The 20,398-nt window shown below is 39.6% G+C and overlaps 1 protein-coding gene across 1 annotated transcript in view; it reads left to right on the plus strand.

The window, feature by feature from the left end:
- The window catches only part of chl1b (cell adhesion molecule L1-like b), a gene marked incomplete in the record, with an annotated part of 87,944 nt that overhangs the window by 42,336 nt on the left and 25,210 nt on the right, over positions 1-20,398 (plus strand). The window contains 13 exon segments of the mRNA XM_014025500.1: positions 3,156-3,267; positions 4,460-4,623; positions 4,695-4,860; positions 4,979-5,103; positions 5,463-5,564; positions 8,257-8,454; positions 8,682-8,752; positions 9,494-9,716; positions 13,401-13,516; positions 13,769-13,973; positions 14,097-14,219; positions 16,902-17,081; positions 19,815-19,844. Of these exon segments, the coding sequence (XP_013880954.1) occupies positions 3,156-3,267; positions 4,460-4,623; positions 4,695-4,860; positions 4,979-5,103; positions 5,463-5,564; positions 8,257-8,454; positions 8,682-8,752; positions 9,494-9,716; positions 13,401-13,516; positions 13,769-13,973; positions 14,097-14,219; positions 16,902-17,081; positions 19,815-19,844 (1,815 nt within the window).

A 20,398-nucleotide genomic window follows, 5' to 3' on the forward strand; every position in this document is an offset into this window, starting at 1 on the left:
TGAAGAACTAATTGACCCGCTGTAGGTGCATGTTTATTTTGCGTTTTTTTAGGACAAAAATAATATTTAAAAACACATCTATACAAATGATAAAAGTGTTAGAATTACAACCGCTAAAATTTTTTTATTTTATATCGCCATATTTTTATTTAAAACATATTCTTTTGTCTCGCTTTGTCCGCCATTACTAGCATAAAAAAATCTCCGGTCGGGCCGCAATGCATTATGGGATATGGTGGGCCGGGAAGGATTCATCAGACCAGTCCTTCGATTCGGGCCAAAGGAAGGACGCATTTGTCGGCCGCATCGGAGGAGTCTTCGGTTTTGGACGGCCTTCGTCGCGGCGCTGTGACGTATGCGGCCGACGAATTCGGCCTTCGGAGGACCCAGCCCACCATTTTGGACACAGCCATACATAGTGGTCCCGCGGCCCTCTGCGGCCCAAAGTTAAAAACTGTCGTTCTTTTGAGGCCCTCAAGGTGGCGCTCGTCGCCCACAGGTTAATAATCTCAGATCTAGACAAAGTCTTTGTTTTACTGCGGTTGCAAGGAAGTGTCAGACTTTGCAGTGAGTCGTTCACAGACTGCTGACTGATGTGTGAAGATGGAGAGCGAGCGCTCAGGCCGGCGTGTGCCCACAAAGCAGCGAGGAGTCCAGGGAAGGAGAGCTKTCGGCAATCTGCGTCACTTCTTTCAGTCTACGCAGAGCAACAGACTCTGTTTCCTGCTATTTGTGTGCTAACAAGTCCAGCCTACATTTTGCACACACTCCACTGCCACAAAGCAAACACATGCTGTTGAATGAGTGCAGATAAAAATCCCACAAACAGAATGTTTCTTTCTGCCGCTGTGTGCAGCCGCGTGGTGTCTGCACACACTAACACGGGAGTTAATAAAGCTGGACGATCTCTGAATGCCGAGTTCCAGCTGCTGCTTCAGTAAACAATCAGGAGGGACACACCATTCTAATCAGAGGATTTGGCTACAACTGATAAAGGTGCATGAGCACAAATAAATAACTAGAGAATTTACATTTCCTGTGAAAATGCCGTGTGAATCCTGAAAACGGATTTTTTTTTTCTGAATAGCTAAAAGAGTTAAAACTATTCAAAACAGCTTTAAAAAGTAACCGTAATAGCTGGGATTAACACAAAGTGACCATGTTTGTAAGAAGCTGAAATTATCACAAAAAAAATTATTTAGCTGAAAAAAAGCTCAAATTAGCTAAAATCAGAGAAAACAGCTGAAGTTTGCAAAAACAGCCAAAAAACAAAAATTGCAAAAACAAACTGAAAGAAGCAAAAAAAGTTGAAATTAGCAGAAGAATAGCAGAAAAGGTCAGAACGATCGCTAAAAAGAAGAAAAAGGATAAAAATCTGCTAAACAGAAGCTGAAATTAGCACACAGAAAATTAATGAAGAACCAGAACAAAATGTAAAAAGTACATTAAAGATTTATGAATGTTTTGAAGGGTTTTAAGGATATTGAAGACAAAATATGGCCAAAAAAGGCTAAATATCTCCAAAAGTATAAAMAGTCAGCAGGAATTTCCATTTAATATACAAATCAAACAAACAGCACAAACATTGCAGATAGAGATATGTGATGAAAAACATACAGAAAAAACATGATCTGAAAAGTGTGAATGTTTGTAAGCGTTCACACAGTTACTGCATTTGATTCGATTATCCTGACAAACCTGAAAGTAGTCGTTGTTTACACCCTGGAGTCTTAGGTTAAAGCTCACTGCAGAGTAAGAAATCCAACATAAAAAGGTCGTCCTGAACTATTTCAGATGGTTTGGTTTGAAACAGTTAACTTCTGTAGTTTTACAGATGGATTGATGTGTGTTTCTGAAGTTTGGATTCACGCTCGGCAATGTAAACAAAACACTTTTATTTGCTGATTTTATTCGACATATCTGAGTTTGAATACAAACAGATAAATAAGTACTGCATTGTTTCCTTCTTGATTTCTGTTTCACATTCCTGACAAACCTGAAAGCCTGGAAACTGCTGGACGTCTTGGCCTAAGCAGATCTCTCACTCACATCATATTTTCATTCAGCTCAGGTGTTTACTGTATGCAGGTCACAGGGTTCAGGTCCTGGTCCTCGAGGACCACTATCCTGCATGTTTCCTTGTTTCCCTTTTCCAGCACACCTGATTCGGTTATTTGAATGACATCTTCAAATTCCAAGTAGGTATGTCTGCAGACGAGTAGGTGTTTCCAAAGAAAGGCGTTTTTCAACTGACGCGCCTGATTGGACGAACAAAAAAAAGGTGTTTCTTAAACACACCACCTGATTGGATGATTGTTGCTTAGRCGTTTTTTTTTATATCATTAGCTTACTTTTCTAGCTTTGGACTTTCATATTTATTTATTTAGTTTATGAACTTGCTGTTGTTACTAAGGTAATTAGGAGACTTGGGAATAATAACAGCCAGCAGATCATGTTAGCTGCCGTTATCACGTTTATATGAAAATGATGCCAGAGTTGGACCGACATCTTATTTCATTATTTCCACTCCTCTTTACAAAGAGCTCATTGCATTTCAAAATAAGAGCAACATCAGTCTGTAGTGCTTTTTGAGACATTCAGAAATAAGGAGAACTAAATGTTTGTTTTTAATGATACATTTTGATTTCATAAAAAAAAATCAAAATCAATGTTGGTTGCTAAAATTAATGCGAAAACAGTTAAAGTCATAAGTGAAAGAAAAACGAAAGAGAAGAATCAACATTTTCGAAAAGCAGAGTAAATACAACTAGCCAATCAGAGTTTACGCTTGAGAAACGCCTACTTTGAGTTTGCAGAGATCCCCTTTCTCTCAAATTCTATAGAAGCTTGCCAATCATCCATTCAATCAAATCAGGTGTGTTGGAGCAGAGAGACCTCTAAAACAGGCAGGACAGAGACCCTATTTTTGAGGATTTAGTTTCTTACAACACATTTTTGAACCAGTCCTTATGAGGTTTTAATGAGCACCTTTAATCTCACAATGAAACACTTCACTCCTTTTCTGTTCAACAGATTTAAACGTTGGGACCCTGCTGTCTTTATTTAGCTGCTAAGAGTCTCTGTTTTCCATCAAAGTGAGACGTCCATTTATCCACCACCGACTGATCACGACATTCTGCTGCTGGTCTTTACAGATGTCCAACCCCTGATTCTGACCAGGAACGAGGAGGATTATTCTGCRGTGGAGGAGAAAGGAGTGATGATTCACTGTAAAGTCTTCAGCTCTCCTCCTTCCACGATCACATGGTGAGGGTGTGCAGCTCCTCTCTGACTCAACACACCAGCAGAGAGCAGCAGATCTCAGCTGGTTCACTCACACTGGAACCCTGTTGCTGAAAGTGTTTTCACTAACTTGCTGATTCCTAATTGCTGTCACAGTACAGTTTGATTGGTTTAGACTAGAATAAAGTAATAAAAAAAACACACAATAAATTTGCTTAGGTGGTTTGGTTGTTTCTTTAATCACCTGAAATATAATTACAGATGATAATGTTTTTGCCTGTGTCTGAATGTGTACAAGTCTCTGTTACCAAAATATCTCACAAACCACAGAATAGATGAACATCTGGAACTGATTAAGGTCRTATTCAGACCTGATAATTTGCTCCACTTTAAACGAACCAGAGTTCGTTTCCAGTGTTGGTCCGGACCTTTTGTGCAGGTGTGAATACACTCATGCGAACTCTGGTGCGGATCAAACAACCGGACYGAGACCTGCTTTTCGAGGTGGTCTTGGTTCACTGCCAAACAAACTCTGGTGCGGTTYGCTTCAGTTTGCTTCTGGTGTGAATACAGACCAGACTCTAACCGAACCAACTGCATTAAACATGCGCCTTTTTGGACATCACAGGCCATCGTTGCTGAGCTAAATAAACTGAAAACATACCTGTTTCATCGTCTCCTGTTAGCAGCTCTACTGCCGGCATGTTGTGGGTCAGAACATGCAGAGCACCTCGTCTCCTTTGGGTCTCGGGACACATTTACTGACGCCGCTCCAAAATTAGAATATCATCACGGAACCACCATTAAATTAGCTGCTTCTGACATTTTAAATGCTATTGCAGTTGTACTATCAGCAAAAATGTGTGCATCAGAACCGCAGCATGCAGGACTTCCTTGTTTTCTTCTGGATCTGTAGCTCAGTCCCGCCCCCGTCCTTTTTTTGTCCAATGGGAGCAATGATCGTCAGCCTCGTGGCTTTGTTTACAAGTTATAGTTCATTTGCAAAAAAGCACAATGTGAATGCAAACCGCACCAAACGAAAAAAAAATAAAGTCCATTTTTGGTCCGGACCAAACAATTGGACCAAAGGACTTTCCTGGTCTGAATACACCCTTACTTTGTTGTGAACCGGATTAGAGATGGCTGCCAGAACCACCTGACGCAAAAATGGTCTTAGTCGTGACTGAGGCATTTAATTTGAAATTATTTATTCCAGGAGCAAGAACGACTCTGAACCTGTCGAGGGTCCCAGGTTCATGGTCCACAATAACGGCTCTCTGGAGTTCTACAGCGTGGACAAAGGCGACRCGGGACAGTACAAGTGTTTGGCTGAAAACACGGAGGGGCAGGCCGCCATCTACGCCGTGCTTTACGTGAAAGGTAGACTTTCACATTCAAGAAGTTTTAGAGCAGCTCCTTCCAGCATAACTAACATCTCGGTTCTGTGGAAGATCCCACCAGAATAGTGGTGGCCCCAACGGACCAGCAGATCGTAAGAGGCACCACCGCCCAGCTCGCCTGCCTGGCAGAGTACGACAAGTCCTTCAGCGACGACTTTGAGCTCCTGTGGGAAAGAGAYGGTGCAGAGATTGTTTTCAACTATACGGAGAATTCAGGGTAGAAACTGGATTTCTGTTGTTTTTTTTTTCTCTTCAAACATTGCAGTCTCAGCTAAACAGAAGTTTTATTTTCAGTCAGGACAGTCGATACTGAGTCTCCATATCTCTGTCAACAGATACTTTCTAGAGAACGGTACTCTTCACATTGACAATGTGAGCTACAGGGACCAGGGTGTGTACACCTGTGTGGCCAAAACTCCAGTGGACCGAGCCGCAGCCTCAGCCCTGCTCATGGTGTTAGGTGAGTAAACATTTGAACACGCTTTCTTCYTCAGGCCCGAGGATCAGAAAACCCAAAGCGATATCTCTGTGTAACACGCTGGCGAAGGGATCAAAATGTCAGAATACACAGAGCATAGCTGTGTTTGAGCAGCAGAGCGTCTGCAAACCAGCCCTCCAACACATTGTTGACATCAAAAAGACACAAGCAGCAGCCAATACGGTGATTCGGCTCGTTCCACATCCTCTGACTCCTGGGATGATTTGATTGAACATTTGTTCTCTTGGCCTTTTCTCACTGCAGAGATAGATGGGTGTGTGTGTGTGTGTGTGTGTGTGTGTGTGTGTGTGTAATTTTCTAAAGCCGCTCATGTTTTTCAGATGTCCCTGATGCACCTGAGAACTTGGTCCTGTCTGACCGGAAAAGCAAAAGCGTGAAACTGAAATGGACCCCCGGGGATGATCACAACAGCTCGATCACAGGTACAATCAAACATGCATGCATGTAGGTGGGAACACATACAGTGGCACTGCGCAATTATAGAAAACAACAACAATTATCATTATTTTGGTCAATGTTGGAATCACAGTGATTGAAAATAATTACTCATTATGTTTAGAAAAAGATTGCATTTATTCTACACAAAGTAAATTGGCTTGAATGTGAATTTTATCTTAATACCTTCCTGTTGAACTTTTCTTTAAAATAAATGACAAAGAACATTCAAATATAAACTTTAAAATAATATACTTAAATAAATAAAATCCATACATACAGTACATCTCCAATATATTGTAGGACTTTACAAATCCTGTTTTTCACCCAAAACTTGGTTTTAGTTTTTATACCAATGATTTTTGCTGTAAACATTTAGCACCTAAACTGCTGTCCATAAAAAAGTCACACCTGGATTTAACTAAGCAAATAGGTACAAGCCTTTTATTGGATAATTACAATTATCTTTCAGCTGGCAACAAGTTATTTAACCCAACTGGTGCAATGAGTTGCTTCTCATTTCTTAAACAACCATGTGGAAAGACACATCCTGTGGTCATGGAAAATATGTCATTCTGTTTGAGAAGGGTCAGATCATTGGCATCAAGCAGAGAAAACATCTAAGGAGATTGTAGAGACTACTAACACTGGGTTAAGAACTGTCCTACACATTAAAAACTGAAAGGATAGTGAGGACCCATCATCTTCGAGGATGCTCCCATCAGGCAGTGCTATGATGTGTGGCTGCTGCAGTTGGTCAGCTCTAGGAAGTTTATTGAAACAATGCAGTGAATATCTGCGTAATCAAAGATAATGGTGGTCCAATGAAATATTAGTGTGACCTTTTTTTATAGTCAGTCAGTGTATGTCCTAGACCTGAGTCACACTACAAAAAAATCMGGCTGATTTTTGCCCTTCCGACAATCTTAAGAAAGTCCAGATTATCGTGATGGCTCTAAAGATAATCATAGCAGATATTCCCACAGTGGGTGGTGAGTTAAGAGTGATCTAGTCGGCACGGAAGGACATCGGGACCGCTCCGACCTCAAATGGGGGATATTCAACATGTTTGATTTTTTGGCCCGATATCGCAGTGTGTGTAGTGTTCACCCGAGCTCTCAGCCTGTTGACTGAGACGTGTAGCCAATCAGAAAGCGAGGTGACGTAAACACGGAGGGGATTCCAAAATACAGAAGAAGAAAAAAACCTTCATGACTCAGCAGAAAGTCTGCTGGATGTTAAAAGTCCTATGGAATTGTTTTTCCTCTGGTAAAAATAGTCCACAAACGATCCACATTGTTTCTTCCTTGTCGCAAATATTTATTTACTCTGAACTCATGTCTCTCTGGAGGTCACCTGAGACTTTTCCTCGGACGTATGAATTCTCATGAGATTTCAGGAAGTCTCGCGTGTTTTAATATCTGACATCTGAATGAAATATAATTTCGTGTGTGGTGTGTTGTCTCTTGCCATGTGGCTGTACACCACACACTGTAGGACCAAACCTGGTAAATTCATGATTTTTTTTATCCTCAGGTGTGGGCTCTGTCAGTCTTTGAAAATCGGCCGACTGCTTTAGAATCTTGTAGTGTGACCCAGGCCTTATCAGGTGGATTAATACAATTTCAATTATCAATTGAGGAAATAATCTATTTTAACAAAAGTACTAGTACAAAGTGTGCTTCCATTCAGAAGATTTAATGATTTGATGAAGTGCCAAAAAAACTGAGTACATTTAAAAATACAATCAACTTCAGCTGCTTCAGCACAAAGTTACCAGACTTCACTTGAGATAAAATTATGTTTTGAAAATATTTCACCTAACTGGAGACTTTATCTGCCTCACTAGGTTCCTTCTTTTCAGTTTGAAGGTTTGAGTCATCGCATTTTTGATCCTTTCTACAGACAAAACTTATGTGAAAGTTTGCTCAATTAGGAGGGAAGACAATGTAGTGTCCAAGAGTGGGGGGCCTCTTCTCAGGAATGCACAGATGTGTTATGCCTGTCTTAGTTTCTAGCTTCAGAGCTCGGCACATATTACCATTTTAAGAAGAAGGTATACCGTGACAAAATTTATGGTGCATCTGGACTACACTATAAAGAGCCTTGTACGCCCCTGCTCTTGGCCTTCGTCTTCATCTTCTTACTTGGTGAATCATTTGGCATTGAAGGCCACAATTTGGTTTTTTGGCTGTAATCTCCTGGACTGCAAAAATAAAGATTCTTGCTCTTCAACCAGCCTGTTTTCAGAGTCCTCTCTTCATTGAGCAACAGCAGTTCCACGTCATCCAGAAGACGTGGTATTTTCACCTCAACAAGATGAGCGTCTGCTCTTTATGTGGATTATGATGTTAGCATATACTGTTTTTGTGACTGTTTGGAGCCAGAATCAAAATTACTAATTCAATTAACAGTGATTATTACATCAGTACAGTGCGCAGTGATTGATATCACTGTGATACATTTTAAAGCATCATGCTGCATGTACAATACATTCATTTGATACCATCTTGTACAATTTAAATTCATTATTGATTCATCCAAGCATGAATTAAGTTGTCCTCCTGAGGAACACGTAGGCTAGGGGCAAGGTTTGATGAGTGTTCTGCACAGCTGGTTGTTAGATAAACAATGGCAGCAGCAAGAGACCACTCTGATTGTCTTTATGCTCATCAACAGAGTTCATTATCGAATATGAGGAGAACAAGTGGGAGCCAGGAAACTGGAAGGAGCTTCTCCGAGTACCGGGGAACCACAACTCAGCTGTCCTCAAACTCCACGGCCACATCGACTATCGCTTTCGAGTGTGTGGYGTGAACGCTGTAGGGGCGGGGCTACCCAGCGAACCCACAGAGAGATACAAAACCCCGCCGACAGGTCTGAAATGTTTCCCCTCAATGCTTGGAATACAGGTTTTTTCCCCCATTAGGTCCTTTTGGCCACTGGAACAGCCGACACCGTGGCTCTGTGAACTTTAAAACACTTGAAACTGCCACATAATTGAATCGGCTCTTGTTGAAAWTCTGCTCTCTTGTGCGTCTCTTTCTCTGGAGATTTCTTCCACTAACAATGCTGACAAAATCTATACTCCTTCCTTTGTACAGCCCCAGACAAAAACCCTGAAAATATCAAAATCGAARGTCATTTGCCACATGAAATGGATATCAACTGGGAGGTAAGAACTTGAGTCTGCTCTTTTATTATCCTGTTACTTCTAATTCTGCTGCTTGGCCTACCTTTTGCATAGTGAATTATTCACTTCCTCTATGGTTTCTGGCCGTCATAGAATTTCTCTCAGAGGACAGAAATGGAAGTTTTATCAATGTTTCATTTGCAATTGATAATAATTTTAGAGAAAGAAATTGTCCTCTTCTGATATTTCAATCTGAGGATCAGATGTTAAGAAAAGCCCTTTTTCTCTAGGATCACTGTGAATAAGTTCTTATTGAAAGCAGCTTCTTTTCTCTGATTAGAAGGCTGTGAAAAGAATATCCTTCTTTTTAACGTTCCCAGCCATCCATTTGCCTTTATTGTAGAAAGATGAATGTCTCCTTCACTTATTATCTGGTTGCCCTGTCATGGTAATGTAGCCCTGATTCACAGATTCATGAACTCTCCTGCTGTTAATGATTTGCTTTTGTAGATAATGGTATCTTATTCTATTTCTCACGGTCTGACTTCTGTGAGGAGATGAATCTTTTCATTTATGATGATTTAGCAAGCCCTAAATCAAATTAAAGTGTTGCTGCTAGACCAGGTCGTCTGTTCTGTTGTTTTATTAGACACCAGGATGAAACACTGCCTCTGTTCTCAGCTCACTGAGTGTGATTATTATATTAGTTGAAATGTGATGAACTGTATCAATGACACTTTCTTTTTTCCTACTTTTGTTGTCTTTTTTCCTCCAAACTTTCAGCCCCTGTTACCCATAGAGCACAATGGTCCCGGCCTGGAGTACAAAGTGAGTTACAGACGTCAGGACGTGGAGGAAGAATGGACAGAGCACACAGTGAAGAGACACTCRTTTCTGGTCAAGAATACTCCCACCTTTGTGCCGTACGAGATCAAAATCCAAGCCAAGAACAACCAGGGMTGGGGTCCCGAGCCCAGGATAGTGACTGGCTACTCAGGAGAGGACTGTGAGTTATTATGTTTTTTTTTTTCTTCTTCTTCTTACTTTGTGCTATTTTAACAATAAGAAATGGCCAAGACTTTTAATATTTGTACATTTTTTGGACTTTTTACAAATTTAGCTTTCGGCTACTGTTTTGCTCATTTTACCTTTTAGCAAAGGTTTTGGTCATTTAAACTTTTGGCTACTGCTTTCCAATTTAGCTTTTAGCATCAGTTCATTAATTGTGGCTTTTAGCTACTGTTTTGCTCATTTTAGTCTTAATTAGTCTATATTGCTCATTTTATCTTTCAGCTACTACAGTGTATTTTGTTTATTTTAGCTTAACGTGAATATAGCAAATTGTATCTTTTAGCTACTGTTTTACTCATTTGGCTTTTAGCAAGGGTTTGACTAATCTTAGCTACATTTTTGCTGATTTTATTTTTTATTTTTTTTATTTAATAATTTCATTAAAAACAAACACTATACACAATAGAAGGAAAGATATAAATGAAATAAAGGGCAGCAGAGAGAAGGAAAATATCTTATATCTTTTCTCAAGAATAAATTAAAACAAAAGCAATTTACAAAAAACAAAAACATTAAAAACCTTGGTGAACAACAATTCATATAGATAGATACACCCAATTCCATTTCATATTTCTTTGACAAACCAACTTTTGTCATTTTCTTAAACATAACTATTGATCTGGCATTTTCACATCACTCTCCAGATTATTCCATAATCTTATTCATTGGATTGAAGTACACCGTTCCTTCAAACTGCTTCTAAATTTAGGTTTGACAAACATCTCTGTCCCATTGAGTTTATAACAACTTTCTCTCTTAACAAAATTCAATTGTTTAAAGGCAATATGGTTTTGTGAACCCTATACATAACCTGTAAAATATTATAATCAACCAATTCATAGAATTTTAATCATTTCAATTGATAAAATAATATATTTGATGGGTTCTTTTGTTCTTTAATCATTTATGTGAGCTTTCCATGTCAGCTTTTCCTCAATAATGACACCCAAAAACTTCACCTCACTTAGCTTCTGCTCTACTTGYTTTGACATCAACAATTTATTTAGCAAATCTTCCTTCAGTAAAGTCATTCATCTTTATGTTTAAAGTTTGCATGTGCAGACGTTTTATACAGCAGTGGCTCAAATGGCCACATGTTGTGAAAAAGACACTCAAGCTGCAACCAACCATTTCAGCCGACTTGGCCTTAATCTGAGTAGCATTTTATTGCGTTTCACACAGTTTGTTTCTGATGTCACCATAGCTGCACTGTGCTGTAAATGCTCTAATGAATCAACAGTATCCCATCTGCTCAGCACCAAATGGTAACCGTAGCTCTGTTTAAGTAAATAATCAAATAAATAACTCAGTTATTTGGAACAGAAGATTGGACCCTGAAACAAATCTGAAAGAACACAAAATTTAAAACAGTCAGTCYCATCTAGTTATCACAATTTGCCAACATTTATTACTGTTACACAAGATTCATTGTTTTAAATTTAGTCTCCTGCGTGAAGAGCTGCGCAGATGGTCTGGACTGCTTCTAATAGGAAAAAATACATCAATCAAAGCAGCTTTACAATAAAAGATTTTTATTATTATWATTGGATACAAGATAATTTACAAAGATGAAGGAAAAGATGGAAAAAAAAATACTGTTTTGAAATTCACTGAGACAAACTGTTTCTGTTTTTCACAATCAAAGTACGGATGATCACAAGCTTTCCGCCCAACTCCAGCTGCCAGTTAGAGCTATGTTTTATTTTATTTTTTTAGGTTATGGAGTATTTGTTTGTATATTTTGTTATTTTGGTTTGCTTTAAACTAAAGCTTTATAGTGAGGTTTTTGTTTTTTATCATAATGTGAGCATTTGATCTGGTAGAGTATGACYAACTCATAATTATAGAATCATTGCACCAGGAGCTGAACATCCTGTTGACAGCTCCAGCTTTAAGTGGCCCTTTCATATCCTTTSCTGTCATCACTAAAAACACTTTGTGCGACTTCAACAGTTTGAAGTTTAGTTGCTTTTTAATGATGTGATCTGAGCATGTTTCAGCTCAGCTGTAGTGTCTTTAGAAATCAGAAGTTTACTGTATGTCCTTTGTTTAGCTTTCTTCTGGACATGYCCCCGGGATGTCACCTCAGGTTACACCACTTTTTCAGTGTTTTTGTTTTACGTAACTGTGGCGTTTCAAAACCTAGCGTTTATCCTCCAAAAGATTTTTTTTATTGAAATTTAGATTTGTAGACTATTAGAACAGTTTTAATAAATGTTCTTGTAAAAACGTGACTGCAGTTATTGTCTGCCGCTGAACGTCAAAGGCGATAACTTTTTGCCCTTGTSTGTATGTGTTTGAGTGACTGTCTGTTAGCAAAATATCTCCTGAACCACCTGACAGATGTGTAGTGAAGCTCTTAGAAAGTAAACATTGGCTGTATGTTAAAGCTCATCAACATTTGGCCTGTGTCCAAAACAGTGAGCCGGGTCCTCCGAAGGTCAAATTTATCGACTGCTTGCGTCACAGCGCCGCGATGAAGGCTGTGCAAATCCGAAGATTCCTCTGATGCAGCCGACAAATGCGTCCTTCCTTTGCCCCGAATTGAAGAACTGGTTCTCGGCCCAGCATATCCCATAATGCATTGCGGCCTGGCCGGAGATTTTTTTAATGCTAGCAATGGCGGACGAAGCGAGAGAAAAGAATATGTTTTAAAGAAAAATATGGCGGTGTAAAAATWAAAAATTTTAAGGGGTTGTAATTTTAATATCATTGTACAGACGTGTTTTTAAATAAAATTTTTGTCAGAAACAAAAACGAACTTATATACTGAAATAAACATGCACCACGGTTCATTAGTTCTTCAAGTTAATTTCATTGTTTTGTGATTATTAATAGCGCTAACAAACTGATATTTTTCTAGTTTTGATCTAATTTTGCTTCTGTTTAGCTTCGTCGTGTTTGCTAGGCGACTGGACATACGCCGGGGTAAGGATGGGAGGCTAGACCGTCCAAATTCACAGACACTTTTTTTCCAGTCTTCCCGGTCTACCAAGGACCCGGCCCACCTGGCAGGCTGGGTCCTTCGGAGGACTCATCCTGCCATTTTGGACTCAGCCGTTCACGTTGTTCAGGTCTTTGCGGTCTGCCAAGGACCCAGCCCACCTCAACCGTAATCTTTTCAAAACAAGAGTAATCTTTTCATGTAATCCTTTCAAAACGGTCCTCCGAAGGACCTGGCCTCCCATTTTTGACAGAACCTTGGAGTCTACCCAATTCAAGATGGCCACCACAGTTCATCGACTTAAACTGACACTAAAATAACTTAGTTTCACAGCTGAGCTAATTTTTGTGTGGTAGTACACGAGAGCTCTTCCCAAAACATACTTTATACAAAACCACATCTCACAGTATTACATGAGAATACACTGACATTTATATAGCTGGATCAAAATAGCTTCCTTTGCTTTTATAGCATAACTTTAGTTGACAGTTTGTTTTAGTTTGAATCACTGGCATGAAAGGTGGTGGGTGATATGCATTCTTTAAAGGAATTCCCCATTAGTCCATTGTAGTTGTGTTCTGGTTTGGTTGATAATTACTGTGGTATTTTTTAGGAAACCCATTTTCAGAATCAGTCAAACATCTCTTACTGATCCCATTGTGTTTGTTTGTTCAGTTCCCATCGCTGCACCTGATGATGTAGCCGTGGAGGTGATGAACAGCTCAGTAGTCAAGGTTACCTGGACACGAGTGCACAAGGACAAGCTGCGTGGACATCTGGGAGGCTACAGGGTAATACCTCACGAAACTTAGCTTTGCTTTTAGACACAGTTTAAAAAGAATGGCCCCGACCTTGGTCCGAACGTTTGCTTTTCTCACCCCAGTCTGTCTTCTCTATTGACCACCTCATTGTTTTCCTGCTCACACTGTCAAAAAAAAAAAAAAAACAATTCTGCAACAACTCCTTCAGTGTTCCACCTTGAGAAAAAAAACACACATATATAAAGTAAAACCACAATGAGTAGAATGTGTGTTTGTGTTCAGATAAACTGGTGGCGCCTGCGTAGTCTGGTGGACTCGAAGAAAAGCCATGGAGACAAACACACGCTGACTTTCCCTGGGGATCGAAGCCACGCCACGGTGCCAGGACTGACGCCCTTCTCCGAGTACAGCCTCATTGTCATGACCTTCAACGGGCGGGGCAACAGCCCAGGCAGCCATCCCGTGAACTTCAAAACCCCAGAGGGAGGTAGGACGGTGGAAAAACAGCAGCAAGTGTATTGATTCACAACTACTGAAGGGAGAATCTAATAATAGCCAAGAAAAAGTGGGTTGCTGCTTAATGTGTGTGTTTCTTTCTTTGCCCCTACAGTCCCTGAGGAAAATCCAGTTTTCAGGGTCACAGACGTACAGAGGCACTCAGTCTCTTTGGCCTGGGCCCCTCCATTGGAGCCTAATGGGATCCTCACCGGGTATCTCCTCGAGTACCAGCTCAGTACGTATCCTTGTGCTTTGTATTAATTTTTAATTATTTTAGAAAAAAGTACTGAAGAAGCCGACAAACTGCGTCCACGTGGCAGGAGCTTCTTATTATGTGCTGCAGTGTAGAGTCTACAATAGAGACACGCTCAAATCTCTGCTATGTTCAGGAAAAAAAAAAGAAGGTGTATCTTTGGCCTGCTGGGTATTGTCCGTGTCGTGATCCTCGACACAGAAAGAAAAATCATTGTGCTGCTCTAATAAGTCTGGTGTCAGGGTGTGAGGAGAGAAAATGAGTCAGAGTGAGCATATCAGCTTGCGTGTCACAATCATGTGCAGTGCTGGCTCAGGCCACTTTGTCACAGTCTGCTAAGGTCCGGTTTTATTGACCCAATTACGTCGGCCGTGGATATCTTCAGTGTAGCTTACAGCTCCTGGGGATACTCCTCCTACACACGCACACTCTATGCTGATCTAAGACAAAAGTCGTAACAAAGATAACAACTAACGTTAATAGTGTCTCGGTGCAATTTCTTCCAGCTAATTGAGTTTGATCTGGTCACCGCACAGGAGGGCCGAGCATCAGGCAGTGTTTCGGTGGAATACTTTTTTGGTGGGGCATAGCACTTAAGCTGTTGGGCTTTTTGAAGTGTGACTTTTTTTTAAGACTTTTTGCTGGAASTCATGTGTAAAATGTTGAAGATAAAGTAGCCAGCTGTTAGTAAATCATCAGCGACACAAGTGAAGTCCCAAGCTACAGCACAGCTGTTCGCAGCAGCCTTGCCTGTCTTCACATGAGCCTTCGATAGCGTCACGTCTATTGAAGTTGTTAGATCTGGTGTGACATATTTATATTTTATTCTGGTTATTTGCATCTTGCGGGTTTCTGCAGATTAATCAGAGCACAATATGAACATTTAAGACCACCTTGGTGTCTTTTATACTGCTCTGAACATCGATATTGCTCCAAGTGGGGGTTGAAAGTGACCTTGGCATCGTTTCATTCTGTGTTGCAAAATGTTGGCTTGTTGTATGCTACATGAGGCCAGCATTACTTGGCGCACTAGGCTGAAGAATATTTGGAACTGCTGTTATTTGTAGTGAGTGGAGGAGCCAAAGTCTGCTGCTTTCAGCCAGTTCACTCTATAAGATCGTGAGCACAAGCTGTCGGGCCTAAAGTGTTTCTGAAAAACTGAGAACATAATGCCTTGATGTGATGGAAACATCCCGTTTGTGATTTTCTGTCTGTCTCTTTATGTTGACTTGTCTTGTCAAGACAGAGAACCTCTAGTTACTTCTAATGCTAACACCTTATACTAGATACTGCAYAGAGTTACGGCTGCTCAATATATGGAAAATTTATCGTCATTGCGATAACAGACTGTGCATTAGGCAAATCGCAAAAAACTGCATAAACTGCAATAAATGGTTGGCATTTATGAGTTTTGTCACTCAGACAGAAGCTTGAAGTATTTCACCAATCAAATGGAACCCTTCATGTATTTGGCCAATTGGATGGGCTGCTTCATATTTTTTTAAAAATTCAAGCTGATATGAAAATGTTTTTTTTTGGTCTAAACCCAGAGCAGAAAGGGGGGGGGGGGCATTGGTGGGTCTGATGAATAGCCCTTCATCAGAGCTAAACAACAACAAAAAATCTGACGAAACTCCTATGTTGAATAGTTTTCGAGTTACAAGCGTTTTTGTAAGTCCAGACACCCCGTTTTCAGATGGAGCCCCCTCTTCAAATATGGGGTCTACTGTAAAACCGTTGGTTGACTCAGTGTAGGTCGGACACATCTACATTCCTACCAAGTTTCATGTTGATCGGTGCAGCCTTTCTGTGCTACAGTTGACCAAAATAAATAAATAAATAAATAAATAAATAAATAAAATAAATAAATAAACAGTATGAGAGTCATGTGGGTGTTATGATGATCTTCAGCTGTATAACTGCAGGTTATTGATCATACATACATTTTTCAACTTTTCAGTTACAAGTCGTAAAACTTGTAATTACGATATTACTCTAGAACATTGCAATGACAAAAKATGCTGCAAAAACCCCACACGTTCTGTCATTACAATGTTCACAACTCTCATTTTTCCTGATAAGGAGGGGAATGGGAGGGAGTGAACGAGACACAGAACAATTCATTCTTGTCAGTGTTTCTGTTTTTTTTTCCACAAGAAAAAAATAACGTGCCTCTTTCACAGCAAAGGTCACCTCAACACCTGCTGTTTTTGTTTTTGCTACAAATATAAATGCCACTTCCCTACCGACTGACCTGTTTTACGCAGTGAAAAATGAGATCCCGTCATGGCAGAGACAAAAGTCAAACTTGAACAACACAGATACTTTAGTTGTAAACTCGCAGGAGGCAACCTTCTTATTTAGCTGAATGATAATTGCTGCTTTTCATGTCTTACAACAACACAAAAGTTAAAGATGCACCTTTTTATCTGAAGCCTACAAAAGAAACTGTTCAGACTAAAATTGAAATGACTTGTTACTTCTAATTAGAAGGACTGAACTGAGCTTTATTGTTCAGTAGTTCCGTACAAAAATGTTCTTACTATATGTTTGTTTTGGTCATGGAAAATAGAAAACTAAGATTGAAAAGATGCTGATGATTTTCTGCTGATCAAACGGGGAGGAAAGGATTAAACAGGTTCCTTTTTGTACTTCTAACTTCAGTCAATGACACAGAAGAGGTGGGGCCCCTGCAGACTGTCGACATCAGCAAACCTGACACCACTGCGTGGGTCCTGCATGACCTGGAGCCTCTGAGCAAGTACAAGTTGTACCTGCGCTCCTGCACCACGATGGGCTGCGGGCCTCTTGTCACCGAGGAGTTCACCACCACCCTGGAAACAAGTGAGTGGCGGCTGGATCCAGAACACCAGTAAACCYGTATATCAGCTTAGATTTGTGAATACCAGAGAGCAACAGTTTCAGCATCACAAAAATGGCTTTGAGCTACTAGGGTCTGATAAAATCACAATCATAGGCTTTTCATCTCTCCATGTGCATAGGTTTTGTGGATAAACAGTGTCATTTGGCTTTCAGTGGAGGTTTTTGTCACTGCCATCAGTGAACAGAGTGCTTATTGATTGCACAGAGCATGAGAACCACAAAACCATCAGCTAAGAGAGAGCATGGCTTTGAGCACAAAGGAAAGATGCTGATACTAAAAGGGAGTAATCACAGAAGAGTTACTGTGTTAGACCTCATAACGAGCCAAACTGTAGGATGTAATCTTTTTAAATTTTAGCTGACTCACCACAACAACCTGGTTTCACTGGAATGTCTGTAAATAGATTGAAGGGGCTCATAAGGACGGCATAAATACCTGCGCTGTTTTTAATAAAAAGTCGCTGCCAGGAATTTTTTGGGTACATGGGCTCATTATGCAGAGATTACTCAGTGTTTACTGAATGAATCCTTGTAATCACAGAAAAAATATGTAATTAGCTTTCGGCAGTAGTTTATATTTAAGCTGAAAAGCTGGTGAAAAGGGCTGCAGGGAGAACAACTCACTTTTTTTTTGTAATTGCATGTAATTTAGTTGAGCTGCTCCCATGATGCAGTATTAGAGCCACTAAGAAACACACTGAGAAGGAAGAGTGTTTGTTTGTTTACCMGTCTTAACATTAATGCTGTATTGTCAAGCTGAAAACTGAAAACGTTTAAATGCTGTTTGCAGTAAAAAGTCACATTGTTGAGTTAAAAATTGTCTTTTCTCTTTCACCAGAGGAAATGAACCTCACTGTGCTCCTGAACCCAAATGTATTTTTTATTATTAATATGTCTCAGGGTTATGGCTTATGGTTGCTCTTTTATGAGTTAACTACAAAATAACATGCAGAGTTTTAGTTGAACGAATCTGAGGTTCAGTTTACTTCTCCTCCTAAAGCAGAACTCATAGAATTTCTTTGGATTTTTCACCTCAGACTATCTTAACATTTGGAGCTTATCAAGATACAGTATCTTACAAATTGTGTTCTTCAATAAAACCAATATGCCTGCCCAGATCACCTGACGTTTGAGTTTCAAACACCTAAATTGTAGAGTGCAGAGTATTAAACTGTACATTAAACTGGTTTTAAAAAATTGTTATTTTGGTAGGGATGCACCGATATGAAATATTCTGCCAATATTAATATTGTYGTTATGGCCGATAAAGGTATTTCCTAAGGATGTCCGATAACATCGGCCTGCAGATATTATCGGTCCGATATTAGCATAAAAATGTAAAATCTCTACATAACTATCGGTTTTTCTTTTGATAACAAAGGCTCGATAAATTTACGCTTGGATTTGACCAAAATGTGTTCATAAAAGCTTGTGGTCCAGAGACGTTCACCGACGCACGATTGATGACATCATCAAACGGGATTATCTCATGGAGAGCATGATCCAAACTATTGTTTGAGACAAAGTGTTAAAAATAAATATGGCACTTTTTCCATAACTTAAGTGAAATGGTTTTTAATTTTGTACAGACAATGTTTCTCTTTGGAATGCATCTAGWAGAGTATTACAGTAAAAGCAGGCAGAATGTCCCTGACATGATATGTGATGTCACCTTAATATTGGTTTGTAATATCGGTTAATATCGGAATCGGAAATCAAGTGTTGAATATTGGTATATCGAATATAGGCATAAAGTCAATATCGAGCATTTCTAATGTTTACAGATATTACAAAATTCACAAATTATTTATATACACACAAACACACTTGTGTCTTTTTTTGATACCATAATTTAAAAACAACCTGACCGATGACATGGCTCTTTACTTCAGTTATTCCTGGCTGTGCAGCGTCACTATGATGATCAAAGAGAGACCACTCGACCAACCATCTCCCCTCCCAAAACAGAAACACAAAGCTAAAAAGTGGGAAATCAATATCGGACATTAATATCGGCCCAGTTGTACTTATCGGACCGATACAGATGTTAATGCAGATATATTGTGCATCCCTATTATTTTGTAGTTAACGCCGCACACACAACACTCGGATATAATAATAAGAAATGTAGTAYAACCAGGAACACAGTGGGGTTCACCTCCAGTTTAATGTTGATAAACATTTCGGTCTGTGCATAAATCCATCAGTAAATGACTGGATCAGTTACATCACAGCTTGACAGATGAGCAAACTTACAAATTAAAAACAAATTAAAAACTACTGATAACCATTTGAAAGAGCATCACTTCAAAAAATGACCAAACTATGCATTTAACAATCCAACTGCAAAACCAAAGTAAAAAAAATAAAATAAAATAAAATTCCAGCTTGTTCTATTTATTTATTTTCCGGAGTGGTCCTAACACTGAGTTGTATTTCCATGTGTGCTGGAGAGAAATGAAACATCGGTGTATGAAAGCTGCGAGGAGCTTTCTGCCTTCAGTTTGTGTGCAGAGAGCATGTCAGTTTTATTTCTCCTAACAGTCCTCTTCCTGCGCTGTCATTCATCACTGAGTTGTACTTTTTGACTTTAGCTGTTCGTGTCATAAAGCTGTCTGTGATTGTGCACGTGTGTTTATCCATGCAACACTTTTTCTTTCTGCCTTATTTTTTCCTTTCATTGTTTTTCTGCAGCTTCTTCTCTGGCTCCCACTGTTGGTCTCAGTATGTAGATTATTCTTTAAGCAGAAAAAGCCATGTCACACCAACACGTGTTTTAAYGTGGTGCACTTTGTTGGTATGACATGCTCTGTGTTTTTGGATTGCTTTAGATAAAACRTGCATGTTTTAGATTTATCAGTGTGGACAGCTGTGCATGCTATAGCCCTGAGTGTCAAACAACTGGACACGTTTTATTTGTGCCTCCCAAATTACAGCTCCTCAGCTGATAATTAACCCCATCCACTGTTTGCTCTCGCCATCAGCAGAGAGCACTCGGTGCCTCCTTTCATTAAGGAAGTGTCAACTTCTTCACAGTAAAAGTTTGGATTCCTCTCTAATAGCATTGGTAATAAGTAAGCTCATTATAAATTCAAATTAATCTTGGCTCATTAGTGCCTGTAAACGAATGTTGACTTTTATTCAAGCAACAGCAGATGCAAAGCTGCACGTATTCTTTAAGAACCAAACAGGGAGGATCAGTAGATATTTAAAGGGATCCCCGATTAGCTGTAACATTAAACTTTATTTGATATACATTTATTTTAACTGTAAAATAA

This window comes from Austrofundulus limnaeus, unplaced genomic scaffold (genome assembly GCF_001266775.1).
Source record: "Austrofundulus limnaeus strain Quisiro unplaced genomic scaffold, Austrofundulus_limnaeus-1.0 Scaffold480, whole genome shotgun sequence".
In the NCBI taxonomy this organism is placed as follows: domain Eukaryota; kingdom Metazoa; phylum Chordata; class Actinopteri; order Cyprinodontiformes; family Rivulidae; genus Austrofundulus; species Austrofundulus limnaeus.